Source organism: Capra hircus, chromosome 11, assembly GCF_001704415.2.
Source record: "Capra hircus breed San Clemente chromosome 11, ASM170441v1, whole genome shotgun sequence".
Lineage (NCBI taxonomy): Eukaryota > Metazoa > Chordata > Mammalia > Artiodactyla > Bovidae > Capra > Capra hircus.
In genome coordinates this window covers 70,651,896-70,671,352 of record NC_030818.1, presented here as the reverse complement: position 1 = coordinate 70,671,352, position 19,457 = coordinate 70,651,896, and the positions used below count along the sequence as shown (strand labels likewise).

The 19,457-nt window shown below is 38.3% G+C and overlaps 2 protein-coding genes across 3 annotated transcripts in view; one reads left to right on the top strand and one right to left on the bottom strand.

The window, feature by feature from the left end:
* SPDYA (speedy/RINGO cell cycle regulator family member A) overlaps positions 1 to 252 on the top strand; it is a 35,830-nt gene extending 35,578 nt beyond the window's left edge. Inside the window, exon 7 of the mRNA XM_005686857.3 lies at positions 144 to 252. Coding sequence (XP_005686914.1) covers positions 144 to 232 — 89 coding nt within the window. The 3' untranslated portion in view covers positions 233 to 252. The remainder of the gene's footprint in view (positions 1 to 143) is intronic.
* TRMT61B (tRNA methyltransferase 61B) lies at positions 117 to 13,040 on the bottom strand. Of its 2 annotated transcripts, none has more exons than XM_005686858.3 (7): positions 11,660 to 13,040; positions 8,949 to 9,051; positions 5,914 to 6,104; positions 2,110 to 2,201; positions 1,406 to 1,632; positions 617 to 694; positions 117 to 532 (listed from the first exon to the last, which is right to left on the bottom strand). In XM_005686858.3, exons 1-7 carry the CDS (start codon positions 12,371 to 12,373, stop codon positions 489 to 491), a joined length of 1,449 nt encoding a protein of 482 aa, XP_005686915.1. In that variant the 5' UTR covers positions 12,374 to 13,040; the 3' UTR covers positions 117 to 488. The 2 variants fall into 2 exon arrangements, with proteins under 2 accessions (XP_005686915.1, XP_005686916.1); XM_005686859.3 differs by having other exon boundaries at positions 323 to 532; positions 1,433 to 1,632; positions 11,660 to 13,039.

Sequence of the window (19,457 nt, the reverse complement as noted above, 5' to 3'; positions counted from 1 at the left end):
GTGATATCATTATCATTTTTTCCCTATTATTTACTATAGCCTAGACTTGTTATTTTTTAAGATACATACAAGCCATTAAGGTATGTATTTACAATACACAGATACATAAAATTTACCTCAAAATGCATATTTTATTTTGGTAGCCAATGACCATCAATCAAACAAAGAAAAGAAAACTAATTTCATGAAGAAAGACAAATCTATGGAGTGGTTTACAGGAAGTGAAGAATGAAATGGCTCAACTAAACCAACTTGGAATCATTTACTACAAAATGCCAAACTGCAAGACAAGTGTCAAAATGGGACATTTAAGCAGTTTTGAAATGTTACATGTTTCTCCAGCTTTTATTACTTTTCAAAGTTACATGTAAAAGTTATACAAATCATAGTGATAGCTAAAAATACCAATCTATGAAAGTAGTGATTTGCAATATAAAGTTCTATTTTGATACTTTTCAAGTCTTCAAATCAGTTGTCATCTGAGGTACTCAGTTAAGTTGTGGTTTGCACTTCCTCAACTTGACAAGAAAAGCTAAATTAAGGGGAGAAAAAGGTAAGGTGATTGCAATAATGAGAAGAAAACACCATATAATATAGCCAGAAAAAAATTACTCACCTGTATGACCAATTTGCCAGTGTATAGGTCTAGCAATATAGGGAAATGATCCATAGGGAAAATCAGAATGTGATTCTTCTATTATAGAACAAAATATGTATTATAAGCAACATAAAATATTTGACAATTTGTTTACAAAACTGTTAAACAACAAATTACTGTCCCTTTCTTTTAAGTTTTTTCTCTCAGTTTTTTTTTTTTTTAGTGTTTGTTTTGGAGCTATTCTGACAGTTATCTTACAGAAACAACTTGTCGAGGATTACATGATAAACTTTATATATGGTTTTATTACCAAATGAATAAGCCAATATCATAAATCTATAGATGACTGAAAACTTGTTTATGGTCTAAATAATGTGTACATGCAATAAGGAACTAAATTTAGTTCTTGGAAAAATTCCAGCAGCATACTAGAAGTTGCTTTTTGGAATATTAGCTATTTGCATACCAAGTCCTATTAAATTCTTTCCCTTCAGTGATAATCACTGATCTAAATTTAAAACATTCTTTAGTATATTTAAAGTATTTCATAAGCCAACCCCCTTATCACAAATATGAATATTATAAGAAGTTCAATTCTTCAAAGGTATCAGAGTTTTACATTAAAGGCCGGAAAAGTCATGATTCTTTCTCTTAGAGATTTTAACTTAATAGAATAAATACATTTCAATTTCCATAGGATAAAATAATAAATCCCTGAGAAATATTTTTATGTATTGCTCATACACTCAGGAATATATTCTCCATTTATTATTGCAAACACATGCATAAAATAGAATTGAAGCTCACCATGGTCATCATATTGAAACATCTCACCTTCAATTCTAACTTTTTCTTGAGAGTGTGCTTGTAAGTCTATGTTGATTTTAGGTTCTACTTTTTGAGCTAAAATTCCATTTTTCTGTCTTGCAAGGCAAACCAACCAATCTCTGACAATAACTTCACTTATCTTTTCACATGAGAGGGCAAGTTCACAGATGCGAATTCCATCTAAAAGTTCAATAACCTGTGTGATGCTTTCAAAAAAGTGAAAAATGTACTTTAAACTTCTACTACAGCAATAACTTTAAGTTCATTATACCACTTATCCCAATTTAAATGCTATACTGAAATCAAGACGGGGGAAAAAAGTAAAAATGCAAGTTAGGGCACAAAAGAGAATACTAAATAAAAAAATATAGATTACACTTTTAAAAACTTTTCTTCTAAATTGTCAGAAGAACTAGCCATCTTATATTACTGTTTATGTAAAGAATGATTTAACCAGAAATATAACTAAATTTGGGACATATGCTCTTTCATAACAGTTTTACTAGATAAAATATACATCTAACTCAGTTTTAAAACAAAAGTGTGTTTAAAATAACATTAAACTATGGCTGATTTATGTTGATATATGGCAGAAACCAACACAATATTGTAAAGCAATTATCCTTCAATTAAAAATAAATTTAAAAAATAACATTACAAAAAAGAACAGTCACATTACTCACTTTGCTAGATATACGGCACATATACCACCCTGTTTAAGATTTGGGAATAAAACAGGCAAAGCAACTTGAGGATTCAACATATCCAAAGCTACCTATAGTGGGGAAAGAGAATCAGACTGAGTTTTGTTTAAATAAAACATGTATTTCTTATTGTGGTAAAATGATACACTTTGAGAAAGCAGTTAAAATACCAAGTTAAAGTATTTCACTTTTTAGAATACAGTACTGATGATGATCATTTTACTTCTCTCAAAAAGGCACATTTATTATACATTTTGTCATAATTCTTGACTACATAAAAACTGTAATGGCAAGTCTTGTACTTGACAATATTGATAATACAGGAATCTTTAGCTTCTTGTATACATAAACACACACAGAGTTGCCCCTTGAATAATATGCATTTGAACTGTGCAGGTCCACTTACACAAGGATTTTTTCAATAGTAAACACTACAGAACTACACGATCTACATTTGGTTAAATCTGAAGATGTAGAACCCTTGGATATAATGGAACCATGGAGAGGGAGTCCTGACTGTAAGTTATACTCAGATTTCTGACTGCAAGCAGGATTGTTGCCTCTAAACTTCGTGTTGTTCAAAGGTCCACTGTATATATAAAATTTCAATGCTTTATTTCAGCCTTTTGCAATAGAAATTCACACTATCTCAAATGTGTATTTTTATGTTCAAAAGAAAACTTCTGAATATTAATTTTAGAGACCCTAAAATATAAGAATCATGTCCCTTATTTCTTTACTCTTCATTCAATTGCAGAATACAAGGCTATATACTCAAAAGATGTCAAATGAATACAATGAGAAAGTGAAATTTTCAAAAAAATTTCATTGAAAAAAATAAATAGCCAAAATAGAAAATAACTGACCTACTGATAACTCCAGAAATCTAATCTAGTTGGCACATCCTTAAATTTACTAAATTAGAAAGTATTCTGTTCACAGTTTTTAAAAAAATAATAGGTCATCATTCATTAATAATTTATTAACCAAATATTTATTGAGCAACTTCCATGTGCCAAGTATCTTGCTAAGTGGTAAAAATAAAATGGGAGCTTACATTCTATTTTGTTTCATAGGAACTTATATTCTAATTAAGGGATAGGCATTAAACAAAAATTCAATAAATATGTAATTCAGAGAGTAATGAGTGACATGAACTACAAGATTATAAAGGAGAATATGAAGGACAGAATGACAGGGCAAGGAAAGGAAGTGCTAATTTTATACATAAGCTGGTCATGGAGAGACCTGAAGAAAGTGATTAAGCTCACCCTGTGGAAATTTAGGGGGGAAGTGTACTCCAGATGGAGAGAAGAGCAAATACAAATGCTCTGAGGCTGAAGCGTATTTGGTGAGTCTGAGAAGGCCACTATCGCTGCAGTGGGGACAAAAGTGGGAAAGTGGCTAGAGAAGAGTTCTCAGATGATGGGGATGTGGTGGAAACGGGGGAGGGAAAAATTATGCAGAATCTTACAGACTTTAGCTTTATTCATGAAGAGAGAAGCCACTGGAGAGTTTTAGACATGATCTGACTTTCTAAACTTTTTTGAGTGTCATAAACATACCATAAAACTTGGCATTTCAAGTGTACATAGTTCAGTGGCGTTAAGTATATTCTGACTTGGGCAAGGAAAGACTTGCAATAGCAAATAGCATTGAATGGGATAAGACAGAGCCAATTAGAATTAGGACTGGCTGTGAGATATGAGAGAAGTAAGGATAAATTCAATGCTTTTAGCTTAAGCTACTGAAAGAATAGAGTAAATTTTCCTCATTTACTATTGAGGAAAATGACTAAGACAATGGGAAGAACAAGCCTGGGGAGAAATATTTGAGAATTCAGATTTGGATGTGAGTTTAAGATGCCTATTAGATATCCAAGTAAAGATCTCAATGACTAATCAAGGGGGCCAACATTGTAGACATAAATGGATTTCTTTGATTGTAGTCTTATATTATTGACAAGGACCAAAAGTCAGACTACCAAGCAGCCTGCCAATCCAAAGCTCTTAACAGTATTACCATTCATTAGCCACTCAAGTCAGAAATTTAGAGTCATTATTTTCTTTACCTTGAATTCTCTTTTAAGAATCTGTAGACTTATGATGCTTCTGTTTGGATTAATCACCTAGTCCTACAAATCTATCTCTTAGTATTTCTCAAATTCATCCTACTGCTAATGCATAGAAACCAAACTTATGGTTACCAGATGAGAAACAGGTGGGAGTGATAAAGTAGGAGTTTGGGATTGCCAGATACAAACTATTATATATAAAATAGATAATCTAAACAACAAGGAGCTATATTCAGTGTCTGCTGTTGTTCAGTAGCCCAGTTGTGTCCAACTCTTTGCAACTCCATGGACTGCAGCACACCAGGCTTCCCTGTCTCTCATTTCCCAAAGTTTGCCCAAGTTTATTCACTGAATCAGTGATGCTGACCCCCATCTCACCCTCTCTCACACTCTTCTGCCTTCAATCTTTCCCAGCATCAAGGTCTTTTCCAGTGAGACAGCTGTTTTGCATCAGGTGGACAAAGGATTGGAGCTTCAGCTTCAGCATCAGTCCTTCCAATGAGTATTCAGGGTTGATTTCTTTTAAGATTGACTGGTTTGATCTCCTCACTGTCCAAGAGATTCTCAATTGTCTTCTCCAGCACCACAGTTCAAAGACATCAGTTCTTCGGCACTCAGTCTTTATTGTCCAGCTCTCACATCCATACATGGCTACTGGAAAGACCACAGCCTTGATTATATGGACTTTCGTTGGCAAAGTGATGTCTTTGCTTTTTAATAAACCATCTAGGTTTGTCATAGTTTTCCTGCCAAGAAGCAGTCATCTAATTTCATGGCTGCAGTCACCATTTGCAGTGATTTTAGTGCTCAAGAAGAGGAAATCTATCACTGTTTCAAACTTTTCCCCTTCTATTTGCCATGGAGTGGTGACACTGGATGCCATGATCTTTGTTTTTTTAATATTGAGTTTTAAGCTGCCTTTTTCACTCTCCTCTTTCACCCTCATCAAAAGAGGCTCTTTAGTTCCTCTTCACTTTCTGCCATTAAAGTGTATCATCTACATATCTGAGGTTGTTGATATCTCTCCGGAAATCTTGATTCCAGCTCGTAACTCATTCAGCCTGGCATTTCACATGATGGACTCTGTATATAACTTAAATAAACAGGGTGACAATAAACAACCTTGTCATGCTCCTTTCTCAATTTTGAACAAGTCAGTTGTTCCATATAAGATTCTTACTGTTGCTTCTTGACCCGCAGACAGGTAAGATGGTCTGGTATTCTCGTCTCTTTAACAGTTTTCCAGTTTGTTGTGATCCACACAGTTAAAGGCTTTAGCATAGTCAATGAAACAGCAGTGGATGTTTTTCTGGAATTCCCTTGCTTTTTCTATGATCCAGCAAATGTTGGTAATTTGATCTCTGGTTCCTCTACCTTTTCTAAACCCAGCTGTGCCTCTGGAAGTTCTTGCTTCACATAACTTTGCGAGTTACAGTCCAGGGGTTGCAAAGAGTCAGATATAACTGAAGTGGCTGAGCATGGCACGCACGGCATAGGCACATTTATTAACAACTCTGGCACCTAATTCAGTATATATCTCTGCTCTAAATCCCACCACGATATTAAAGGAAAATATTCCTCCCACTCTTAGAAATGGAAATGGGACAAATAATGAAGGAAGACCCTTTTCCATACAAAAGAAGTGTGGTCTTTGTTTTCTTTGTACTCAGTATTAGGTAATATCATAGGACCCACTTTAGAAAACTTACCGCATCAAATGTTAAAGATTGTATGTCCTTGGTTGCTCCTAAAATATCCTTATGAATAAAATCTACATTGTCTGGCCAGTCTTCTACATGACTAATTTTCCATGAATCACGCCAGTGTCTATAATTCTTCATAGCCAGTTTGTGGTGGTCCTTTCGAATTTCGAAACTTATGACTCGTCCTTGTGATCCAACTTAATTAAAAACAAATTATGACAGTATATAGTATAAATCAGTTTATTTAAAAATGTCAAAAATTTATTTTTCAAAGATATTTCATGGGCGTGAAAAAATAATTCAAGTGGTTCAAGGTTAAAAAAGTCTCTATCCTATCCCAAATCCCCAGTCAGTCTCCCTCTTCAGAGGCAACCATATCACCACAGTTATTTACCCTTCCCAAGATAGTCGGTGCCTCTACAAGTGTGCAAGTATCTCTTTTTCTGTTTTTAACACAGTGTCCCATCATACATACTGTCCTGTACCTTTCTTCTTATTTACCAATGGCATTTCAGTGATTAACGATCTACTGAATTTTTTAAAAGAGCTCTTATGTTCCCTTGTATGGCTATGTTTATTTAACCAGTCACCTGCCAAAGAATATTTAGCTTCTCATCTTATGCTATTACAAACAATACCCCAGTGACAATTATTTTGCCTAGGTCTTTGTAAACATAAGCCAGTTATATATATATAGGATAAAGTCCTAAAAATGGAATTGCTGACTCAAAGGATATGTGAATTTTTTTTATTTTGAAAATTATTACCAAATTGTTCTCCAAAAAGATGATACCAATTTACATTTGACCAATAATGTATTAGAGTGCCTATTTCTCCATACTCTCTCCAACAGAGTTATCAAACTTTTTATTAACCTAAAAATTGCATACAGTTTATCACTGTAGTTTTAACTTGCATGTCTTTTGTTAGGATGAAGTTAGGCCTTTTGGATACTTAAAAGATACTTGGGGCTTCCCTTGTGGCTCAGCTGGTAAAGAATCTGCCTGCAATGTGGGAGACCTGGGTTCAATCCCCGGGTTGGGAAGATCCCCTGGAGAAGGGAAAGGCTACTCACTCCAGTATTCTGGCCTGTAAAATTCCAGGGTCACAAAGAGTCAAATAAGACTGAGCCACTTTCACTTCACTTTCAAAGATACTTGTATTTTTGTGTGTGTCTGAAAAACTTTCAAACTATCATAGTAATACTGCAGTCTCACAGAAAACTACTACATTTTCAATACAGCAATTAATTTTCTATCACTCTCTATATGAGGTGATTTGATTTGGAGGCTGTCCTAGGTCAATCAGTCTATAGTTAAAATGAGTTTAAATTCCAGCATGTGTCTTTAAAATGTAAGTCCAGCTGTAATTCATCATGTTCTCAAGGGATAAAAATTAATGTTAATAGCATAAGCTAACCGTTTAGAAAATTATGGAGCAAAAATATCCATCCTGAAGGTAAATAGCAATGATTTCTTGATCACTCATAGGTCGGGATTATTCATGCTATGTGACCCTCCTCCAACACTATAGGTATTAGAAATATGGACACTCCTATCTCACAAACTTTTATATTTTTGTCAAATGCATTTAGGAATCAGTCACAGACTGTGAAGAAATGGCTGCCTTTATGCACAGAAAAGAGTGCAACAAAAGATGTGGAGAGCCCAAAATGAATTTCCTGACCCAGTATAAGCTGGATTATGTTTGTATGTGATGACATTAGGTCAAAAAACAAAAGGTTTAAGTTTAATTCAATATATGTCTATCTGTAATCTTTATAAATCTACCCACATACACCTACAATTGCTCTAACAATGTTTATTAGCTTAAAAAGAATACACTAATAAAAACAACATGAATGATTTTTTTTTTAAATTTATCCAAAGAGAGTGCTGTCTGTTATTAGGTGAGAAAGGGAACACCGCAGAGGCAGTCAAACAAGCCAAAGCAACCTTGACAATCAGAGGAATTCAGTGGCCAAAAGGAGCAGTAATCAGCTACAACAGTAACCAGAATTCAAGTGGTGGTAACATGAACAGCTATTTATGTTTACTATATACCTCTTGATTTTTGACCTTCAAGCAGTACTTTAACCAACTGACAATTTTTAGAGACTTGGTCTAAGAAAGGAAAATTCTTCATGATCTAGTTTTATTTTAATAGTTTAATTAATTTATTCATGAACAATGATAATTCTTTGCCTCTAATAGTATATGACTCTTCTCCAGCAGCTGACAGCTCTTTTCCCCCTTCTATAGTTTCTGATACTGAGTATTCATTTGGCAGTATTATTAACAAAAACATGTACACATGTGCACCAAAAGACAAGCACAAGAAAGTTCAGAGGAGCACTGGAGCATTGTTTACAACATTCAACTCAAATGCCTATCAACAGCAGAATGGATAAACTGTGCTTTACTCACAAAATGGCAACTAAAATGAAATAACCACTGCTACATGCAATGACTGAACCTCACAAACAGAATGTTGAATGAAAGTAACCTGATTCAAAAGCGTATAGTACTCAAGGATTCCTTTTATGTAAGATTCAAAACAGGCAAAATTCATCAATGGTGATTAAAGTCAAAGTAGTGGTTACCTTCTACTTTTGGATAGGATAAGGACTGAGAGGGATTTGAGGTTTCAATAGTACAATAATATTCCCTATCTTGATCTGGGCGATAATTACATGAGTGTGGTCACTACATAAAAATTCAATGAAGTATACACTAATGATCTGTGCATTTTTCTGCAGCTGTGTTATGTTCTAATAAAAATTTCAGTTAAAAAAAAGCATGGAAGGAGCAATAGAAAGCAAAGAGAGAGAGGGTTAGACAGAAAATGACTTGAATAAATGAACAAAATAGAAAAATCATTGCTAATAGAAAAAACATTTGATTTCAAGGAGAATGCTCTCTATCTCAAAGTTATGTGAACATTTTCTGAAACATCTGTATCTATTTAACTTTCTGTTATTATGAACAGATTGAATGTTTTCTTTGTCATCTAAATTCAATTCATTTATCCCAATCTCTTACCTGCTTTGGATAAAAATAAGCTCATTCCACCAGAGCCCGAGCCAGCTTCCAAAACAGTATCACCTGGATGGATATTCATCATCGACAGTATCATATTTATATCCTATGATTGAAATACAGCAAGGGTGATTGTGTGGCCAATAAATATGTACTAAGCACCTACTCCTTCAAATACTATGTTGGGCTTGGAGAAAAGTGGGGGGGAAAAAAAAGGATTAAACTCTCGCCCTTTCCACCAAGAGTTTATAGTTTACTTGACAAAATGAGAAATTGAGGAATCAATTAGCAAATACGGAAGGACTTAAGTATAATACTGAAATTACAGACAATAAGTAACATTAAGAGCTCAGAGAAAGGAGAGAAATCAGCAGACTATCCTAGCTTAAAGACATAGAAAATGTAAGGAAACAGTCACAAGGTAGGGACAGCTTTCAACAAAAAATAGGTAGAATAAAACATAGTTTGCTTATCTGAATCCAGGCTAAAGCATTTAAACTTAACATGGTAAGTAACTAGGATGTGTCACTGAGGTAATATAAATGGCATTTTATAAAGATTAATCTGTCAGGGCAATACAGGATGTACTAGAACTGAGAAAAAGTAGAGGCAGAAAGACAAGTTAGGAAGTTATTACATAATCTGCATTAAATGATGAATTCTCATTTAGAATTAGGATACCAGGAACAGACAGGACACATTTGCCAAATTTTATAACTAAAGAATTGTTTTGTTAACAGGAATATCACGGATGATAGTAGTAATAGCTGTTTATTGAAACTTCACCAGGTGCCAGGCTTCTGTTAACTATGCAAACTGCTTTCAAATATGATCTTGTTTAATCAGAATAATAATGAGAAAATGATCACCATTGCCATTATAAGGATGAGAAATCAGAAAGTTTAAGTAATTTGCCCAAAGTCACACAGCCAGGAATTAAGTGGGCAAGTAATACTGATGCTGAACTCCCAAACACCATGCAGTTGACTGTTAAACACTATTTGTTATAAATGCTATAGAGAGAAAAATGTAAATGTTAGCATTTATTTCATCATTCCCCCCAATAGCAAACCTTTCGAAGTTGCTAATAAGCAGCATATCAATTAAGTTTTTACTATTTTTCTTCTCTGGGAAAAGCTGCAGTGAAAATTCTAAAAAAAAATAAGATCCTCTGTTGAATCACAAAAAAAAACTGTGTATTAAATATGGGTTTGGCTGCATAAGAAACTATTAATATTTAACAGGTACAGTGGTCCAATTGAAAGCCAAAATGTATTTTCTGAAATGATGGACTAAGACTTGAACCCAATGATACATAGATACATAATATTTAAGGTGTACACTTCAAAAAGTTTCAGTCACAAATTCAAAGTCTTTCAGATACACATATCCTTTCCCATCTGTCAGGCACATGGGAGCAGAGGTGGGAGGGGGCACAGATAATTTCACACAGGAGTGGGAGGCATCTCCAGCAATCATTTCAATGAAATGCCCACGAGAAGCAATTCTGTTTCCTTGGCTCTTTCATATAAGACATAGAAACATTTCATTATATATCACAATGTAATAATAATAGAAATAAGCACACAATAAATGTAATGTGCTTAAATCAAACTCAAAACACCTCCCCCCACCCCCATCCTAGTCTGTGGAAAAATTGTCTTCCATGAATCCGGTCCCTGGTGCCAAAAAGGTTGGGGACCATTGCTCTAGGACATGAGGTCTATGTTGAAAGCAAGGACTATAGTTCACCACTACACCTCCCTAAAATAGTGCCCTGAATGTATAAAGTTGGTGGTTATTTGCTGAAGAAAAAATGAATGATTCTTCATCTAGGACTGGAGGAAGAGTTGTTATAATTACAAATGAACATTCTACTCAAGGACAGTGACTATGATGAATGATTAAAATAATCCACTAGCAATGGATATAAAACTGTAACAAGGAATTGGTAGATAATTTCCTTTAAAGAATATCCCTTTTATGTTTAGTGTCTAATTTTAGCTGTTTTAATACAAACATTTTTCCCTAATGATAGAAGCATAGTAATAAATCTTTTGTTAATAAAATATATTTTGGTCACCTGATGTGAAGAGTGTAATCATTGGGAAAAAATCCTAATGCTGAGAAAGATTGAGGGCAGGAGGAGAATGGGGAGACAGAGAATGAGATGGTTGGATAACATCACGGAATCAATGGACATGAGTTTGAGCAAACTAAGGGAGACAGTGAAGGGCAGGGAAGCCTGGCATGCTGCAGTCCGTGGAGTTGCTGAGTCAGACACAGCTTAATGACTGAACAACAACCTCTAATAACTTACCTCATTAAGTATGATGCTTAAAATATCACCACAGTGGTACTATACAATTGTCCCCAAGAGTTCAACATTCTCTTGAAGGCTGAACCTGCAAACTTAAGTATTATGGGGAATAAATGTATATTCTTATTAAATGCCTAGTGAGTCCACCCCACTCCATAATAGTAAGTCACTTTACAGATCAGAGAATCGAGGCTCCCAAGTTAAAATTAAAATCTGGCTGTTTCTTCCTGGAATTAGAAATCAAAATATATGTAATAGCCATTGGTTATAGCCATTGGTTTAAAAAAAAAAAGTGAGAATAGAAACTTGAAATATTCTGAGAGGTGCTTTAAGTACATTAATCAGGTCTGTAGTACTACATCCGTTTTGCTCTTAGTAACTCCCATGGCATTACCTTAGGATACGTTATGGCAGGCCCTCTTTGCATCAGTAACACATAATCCTCCAGTGCCGGCCTCCTCAGCATGAAGTGCTTACCAGAGGAACTCCTCAGAATCTGGCCGGGAAACTTCCCCACGATCTCGCTGAACGGGACTGTCCCCCAATTACTATTTAAGTGTCCGGCGTTGCTCAACCTAAATAATTTTTTAAATTGTGTTTCTCTCTTCCCAGTCTCAGCTAAAATCAGCTCCCCAACCCGAAAAGGCACCACTCTGGAAGCGGACCAGGAGGAGGAGACGTGAAAGATTTCGTCCGTGGTGGCAGACTGGACCAAGGCGGGCACTGAGGGACTCCCGGATCCCGGGTGTGCAGGATCCGTCCGGCCCTGGTCTCCACTCGAGCCCTCGCTCTCTTGAGGGAGTGACTCCTCTCGCGGCGTCGGGAGTCCGAAGCTTTCCGGCGACGATAGACATCTGGTCCCAAGTCCCCGGACAGGGGGAGGGAGAGATGGAGGCGAGTCTGAGCCTGGGGCTTTCCTCTGTGCCGCCTCGCGCACTCCTTCTTCATTTCCCGTGTCTCTAGGTGAGGCTTTAAAACACAGTAACCGGCCTCTCTTGAAGGACTCTCGCCCAAGGCCACGCAGGAAGAGACAAGTCCTGAATCCTGGAAACCTCTGGAGGCGCCGCAGCGGTAGTAGGACCAGACCCACACACCTGGTTGACAGCATGACGACCCGCGCAGGCGCAGTCGCAGGCGAGTGACGGAAGGCCCGGCGAGGCTCCGCCTCTCGCTGCGCGTAGCAGTGACGCAGCCTCCCTCGGCTGGACAACTATTGAGCGGGAAGAGCGCAGCTACCGCGCTTGTCTCCAGAGGCGGCGAGGTGGCCGCCCGTCCTCGCTGACTGACTGTCCCATGCGTGGGACCCTTTCCTGCACGGGGGCGCGTTTTCCTCTTTGGAATGTGTTCAGACTAAACAATTGACCGCTGGCACATCTCCACCAGCCTCGTCCGGGGACGAGAGGATTAACAGAGACACAGCCTGTCAAAGCGCTGTCTAAGCTGAAGTCTTGTATCAGAGTTAGCTCGCTAGTCATCAGGAACAGGAACGTCACTCAGTCACCATCAGTAAAACTGGCCGCGAGATGTGTTTTACAGATTGCATTTGTACCTACCACCAGCTGACTGTCTCTCATTTCCCGGCTGACCGCCTCCTTCTTCCTCTGGTCTCAGCGAGTCCCTTTTGACTGGGCTCTGACTACTTGCATGTCCTCCCCAGGCCCTGGGAATAGGCCACCCTAGATTAAAGTGATTGCATCCACCGTGTGCTCATTTAACAGAGTTGTTTTCAATAACTAAAATATAATACTTAGTTTAAGTATTTTACCCTCCTCAAAACTAAGCAAAATTTTAGTGTCTTAAAATGGGAAAGTGAAAGTCGCTCAGTCAGTTCTGACTCTTTGCGACCCCCCTGGACTTCTCCATGGAATTCTCCAGGCCAGAATACTGGGGTGGTTAGCCTATCCTTTCTCCAGGAGATCTTCCCCACCCAGGAATGGGACTGGGGTCTTCTTCGTTGCAGGTGGAGTTTTTACCAACTGAGCTATCAGGGAAAGACCTTTGCTAAAACAGGAGTGGCAGAGTAGAGGGGTGTTATAGGCTACATTTCATTCCCCACACCATCCCCCAGCCCCCCGCCCACTAAATTGATGCACTGAAGTCCTAACCTTAAATACTTCAGAATGAGACTGTATTTGGAGACAGGGTCTTTAAAGAGGTAATTAACTTAAATGCCATTAGAGTGAGCCCTAATCCAGTATGACTGCTGTCCTCATAAGAGATGAGGATCCAGAGGGAACACCATGTGAAGACATAGGCCGAAAATGACCATCTACAGTCAAGGCGAGAAGACTCAGAGGAAACCAGACCTGCCAACACCTTGATGTTGGACTTCAAGCTTCCAGAACTGTGAGAAAATTAATTCAATTGTTTAAGAAAAAAAAAGAAAGAATTGACTGCTTTCTAATTCTCTCTTGCTGAATCTCTTAAAAAAATTTTATTTCCAGGTTTTGGCACACACCCCCCCCCCATATTTAAATAAAAATGAATTTAACCCTGAAAACTAAACAAAATTAATAACAGGGGAAAAGTTATCTATGGAGTCTAAAATCTCATTTGACATTAAATATCACTAACTTGTTTGCTTAATGTTAATTCAATCGATAAAAGTTCATTGAGGGTTCGGTATTACAAGGCACATTAGATATTTATTTAATATAAGTTTACAACAATCCTGTGTCAAAATAAGTATTCCAGTTTTATGCATAAGGAAACTGACCCAGGGAGATTAAACGATTTGGACAATAGCCCATAGCTGACAAGTGGCATGACAGGGTTCCCTATCTAGGTCAGTCTGGTTCAGCAGTCCATGCTCTTTGTACTGTAACACCCCTTCTCAAAGACCAGTCAACAGTACGACTGAATTCAGAGTTGGCATGGGAATGAATATGTTCAGAGAGCTACTAATTCAATTTAAATTTGAGAAAATAAGTCTTGTTATTACTTTCAAAGACATAAATTATTTTTAATCTGTGCTTTCTAAAACATCAACCGTTGTAAACTCCATCATCAAGACTTCTCTCTTTTAATCCTAAACAGGAAAAGACAAAACAGCCCTGCTCTCCCTTTCCCAACTGCATGTGTCATTTTTGTTTCCGATTTGTTTTAAGAAAAGTTCCTTTTATTATCACTGCTAAATATGGGTCTGAGTTGGAACCTTCTGAATCTTAAGCCTTACAATTGTTTTAAAATTTATCATTCCTACTTTATTAACTCTTAAATGTTATTTAAGATATTTGGATGTTATTTCAGAAGGAGTAAGAATTAGAAAGTACATTGACAAAATATGCGAAGTACATTTAAATACATAATTTCTAAAATTGTGAACAGTAAATAGCATTCCTTTCTTTCTGTTGTTTGAATAACAAATACAGTGATATAAATATTTTGTCCTGCACACATCTAAAAGTATTAATATTGAGTATGGCTGCTCAACCTCCAGCCACTTCATCTCAATTCTAGTCAGTAAGAAGGGAGAAGTAGGAAGAAGGTCATGCCCTCTTTCTTTAAAAACACTTTCCTAAAAACACAAATATCACTTCTGCTTACATTTCATTCACCAGAACTTAATCGCATGGCCAGATCTAGCAGCAAGGAAAGCTGAGAAATTTAGTCTTTATTACAACTGAATATCACCCTAACCAAAAATCTGAAATTATATTAATCCTGAATAAGAGGTAAATGGATTTGAAGGCAACTAGCATTTTCTCTCCCAGGTTCATGCTAGTGAAAAAGCTAGCTTAAAACCAACATTCAGAAAACAAAGATCATGGCATCAAGGCCCATAAAGGAAATCAACCCTGAATATTCTTTGGAATAACTGATGCTGAAGCTGAAGCTCCAACCCTTTGCCACCTGATGGGAAGAACCAACTCATTGGAAAAGATCCTGATGTTGGGAACGATTGAGGGCAGGGGAGAAGGGGACAACAGAGGATGAGATGGTTGGATGGCATCACCAACTCAATGGACATGAGTTTGAACAAACTCTGGGAGATAGTGAAGGAGAGGGAAGCCTGGTGTGCTGCAGTCCATGGAGTTTGCAAAAAGTCAGACAATGACTTTGTGACTGAGCAGCAACAGTGAAACAGTGAATGAGTTAGGGATCAACTGTTTGATGATCTGGTTAGCACTGACTTCCCATGTGAGGTTTGTGATCAATTTAAAGTAGATTAAGAGTCATAAGAAGGTGGTTGTGGCTTTCCTCTAGTCATCTTCAGTTGTTTGTGGGTGGAGAGTTAGATTTTACCAGTTTTACCAGGTTTGTGTTGTTGTTTTGGCCCCACCTTGCAGCTTCTTAATAGTTCCCTGACCATGGAGGCAATGCCAAAGAATGTTCAAACTACTGAACAATTGCGCTCATCTCAGTCAGTCAGTCAATTCAGCCGCTCAGTTGTGTCCAACTCTGTGCATCATGGACTGCAGCACACCAGGCCTCCCTGTCCATCTCTATCTCCCAGAGTTTACTCAAACTCATGTCCATTGACTCGGTGATGCCATCCAACATTCTCATCCTCTGTCGTTGTCCCCTTCTTCTCCCACCTTTAATCTTTCCCAGGTCAGGTGAAGTCACTCAGTCGTGTCCAACTCTTTGCGACCCTGCTAACTGTAACCTACTAGGCTTCTCTGTCCATGGGATTCTCGAGGCAAGAATACTGGAGTGGGTTGCCATTTTCTTCTCCAGGGGATCTTCCCGACCCAGGGATTGAATCCAGGTCTCCGCATTCCAGGCAGACGCTTTTAGCCTCTGAGCCACCGGGAAGCCCCCCCAATCTTTCCCAGAGTCAGGGTCTTTTCCAATGAGTCAGTTCTTCACATCAGGTGGCCAAAGTATTGGAGATTCAGCTTCAGCATCAGTCCTTCCAATGAATATTCAGGACTGATTTCCTTTAGGATGGACTGGTTGGATCTCCTTGATGTCCAAAGGACTCTCAAGAGTCTTCTTCAACACCACAGTTCAAAAGCATTAATTCTTCGGTGCTAAGCTTTCTTTATAGTCCAACTCTCACATCCATGCATGACTACTGGAAAAACCATAGCTTTGACTGGACAGACCTTTGTTGGCAAAGTAATGTCTCTGCTTTTCAATATGCTATCTAGATTGGTCATAACATTTCTTCCAAGGAGCAAGCGTCTTTTAATTTCATGCAGTCACCATCTGCAATGATTTTGGAGCCCAAGAAAAGAAAGTCTGTCACTGTTTCAATTATTTCCCCATCTATTTGCCATGAAGTGATAGGACTATATGCCATGATCTTAGTTTTCTGAATGTTGAGTTTTAAGTCAACTTTTTCACCCTCCTCTTTCACTTTCATCAAGAGGCTCTTTAGTTCTTCACTTTCTGCCATAAGGGTGGTGTCATTTGCATATCTGAGGTTATTGATATTTCTCCTGGCAATCTTGATTCCAGCTTGTGCTACATCCAGTCTGGCATTTTTCATGATGTATTCTGCATATAAGTTAAATAAGCAGGGTGACAATATACAGCCTTGACGTACTCTTTTCCTGATTTGGAGCCAGTCTGTTGTTCCATACCCAATGCTAACTGTTGCTTCTTGACTTGCGTACAGATTTCTCAGGAGGCAGGTCAGGTGGTCTGGTGTTCCCATCTCTTTCAGAATTTTCCAGTTTGTTGTGATCCACACATTCAAAGGCTTTGGCATAGTCAATAAAACAGAAGTAGATATTTTTCTTGATCTCTCTTGCTTTTTCGATGATCCAGTGGATGATGGCAATTTGATCTCTGGTTCCTCTGCCTTTCCTAAAACCAGCTTGAACATCTGGAAGTTCACGGTTCATATATTGTTGAAGCCTGGCTTGGAGAATTTTGAGCATTACTTTACTAGTGTGTGAGATGCGTGCAACTGTGCGGTAGTTTGAGCATTCTTTACTGTTGCCTTTCTTTGGGATTGGAATGAAAAGTGACCTTTTCCAGTCCTGTGGCCACTGTTGAGTTTTCCAAATTTGCTGGCATATTCAGTGCAGCACTTTCACAGCATCATCTTTTAGGACTGGAAAGAGCTCAGCTGGAATTCCATGACCTCCGCTAGCTTCATTCACAGTGATGCTTCCTAAGGCCCATTTGACTTCACATTCCAGGATGTCTGGCTCTAGGTGAGTGATCACACCATTGTGGTTATCTGGGTCATGAAGATCTTTTTTGTATAATTCTTCTGTGTATTCTTGTCACCTCTTCTTAATATCTCCTGCTTCTGTTAGGTCCATACCATTTCTGTCCTTTATTGAGCCCACCTTGGCATGAACTATTCCCTTGGTATCTCTAGTCTTTCCCATTCTGTTGTTTTCCTCTATTTCTTTGCACTAATCACTGAGGAAGTCTTTATCTCTCCTTGCTATTCTTTGGAACTCTGCATTCAAAGGGGTGTATCTTTCCTTTTCTCCTTTGCTCTTCGCTTCTCTTCTTTTCACAGATACTTGTAATGCTTCCTCAGACAACCATTTTGCCTCTTTGCATTTCTTTTTCTTGGGGATTCTCTTGATCACTGCCTCCTGTACAGTGTCATGAATCTCTGTACATAGTTCTCTAGGCACTCTGTCTATCAGATCTAATCCCTTGAATCTCTTTGTGACTTCCACTGTATGATCGTAAGGGATTTGATTTAGGTCATACCTGAATGGTCTAGTGGTTTTGCCTACTTTCTTCAATATAAGTCTGAATTTGACAATAAGGAGTTCATGATCTGAGCCACAGTCAGCTCCCAGTCTTGTTTTTGTTGACTGTATAGAGCTTCTCCATCTTTGGCTGCAAAGAATATAATCAATCTGATTTTAGGACTGACCATCTGGTGATGTCCACGTGTAGAGTCTTCTCTTGTGTTGTTGGAAGATGGTATTTGCTATGACCAGTGCATTCTCTTGGCAAAACTCTATTAACTTTTGCCCTGCTTCATTCTGTACTCCAAGGCCAAATCTGCCTGTTACTTCAGGTATTTATTGACTTCCTACTTTTGCATTCCAGTCCCTTATAATGAAAAGGACATCTTTTTTGGGTGTTAGTTCTATAACTCTGTAGGTCTTCATAGAACCGTTCAACTTCAGCTTCTTCAGCATTACAGGTTGGGGCATAGACTTGGATAACTGTAATATTGAATGGTTTGCCTTGGAAACGGACAGAAATCATTCTGTCATTTTTGAGATTGCATCCAAGTACTGCATTTTGGACTCTTTTGTTGACTCTGATGGCTACTCCCTTTCTTCTAAGGGATTCTTGCCCACAGTAGTAGATATAATGGTCATCTGAGTTAAATTCACGCATTCCGGCCCATTTTAGTTCGCTTATTCCTAAAATGTCGGTGTTCACTCTTGTCATCTCGTGTTTGACCACTTCCAATTTACCTTGATTCATGGACCTAACATTCCAGGTTCCTATGCAAGATTGCTCTTTATAGCTTCGGACTTCAGTTCCATCACCAGTCACATCCACAGCTAAGTGCTGTTTTTGCTTTGGCTCCATCTCTTCATTCTTTCTGGAGTTATTTCTCCACTGATCTCCTGTAGCATATTGGGGACCTACCAGTTTGGGGAGTTCATCTTTCAGTGTCCTATCTTTTTGCCTTTTCATACTGTTCATGGGGTTCTCAAGGCAAGAATACTGAAGTGGTTTGCCATTCCCTTCTCCATTGGACCCGTTTGTCAGGACTCTCCACCATGACCTGTTCATCTTGGGTGGCCCTACAAGGCATGGCTCACAGTTTCACTGAGTTAGACAAGGCTGTGGTCCATATGGGGCTTCCCTGGTGGCTCAGAGGTTAAAGCGTCTGCTTGCAATGCAGAAGACCTGGGTTTGATTCCCGGGTTGGGAAGATCCCCCCGGAGAAGGAAATGGCAACCCACTCCAGTATTCCGGCCTGGAGTAGTTTTCTGTGATTGTGGTTTTCAACCTGTCTGCCCTCTGATGGAGAAGGATAAGAGGCTTATGGAAGCTTCCTGATGGGAGAGACTGACTGAGGGGGAAACTGGTTCTTATTCTGATGGGCGGGGCCATGCTGAGTAAATCTTTAACCCAATTTTTTGTTGATGGTCGGGGTTGTGTTCCCTCCCTATTATTAGACCTGAGGCCAAACTATGGTGGAGGTAATGAAGATAATGGCGACCTCCTTCAGAAGGTCCCATGCACGCACTGCTGCACTCAGTGCCCCCAATCCTGCAGCAGGCCACCACTGACCCATGCCTCTG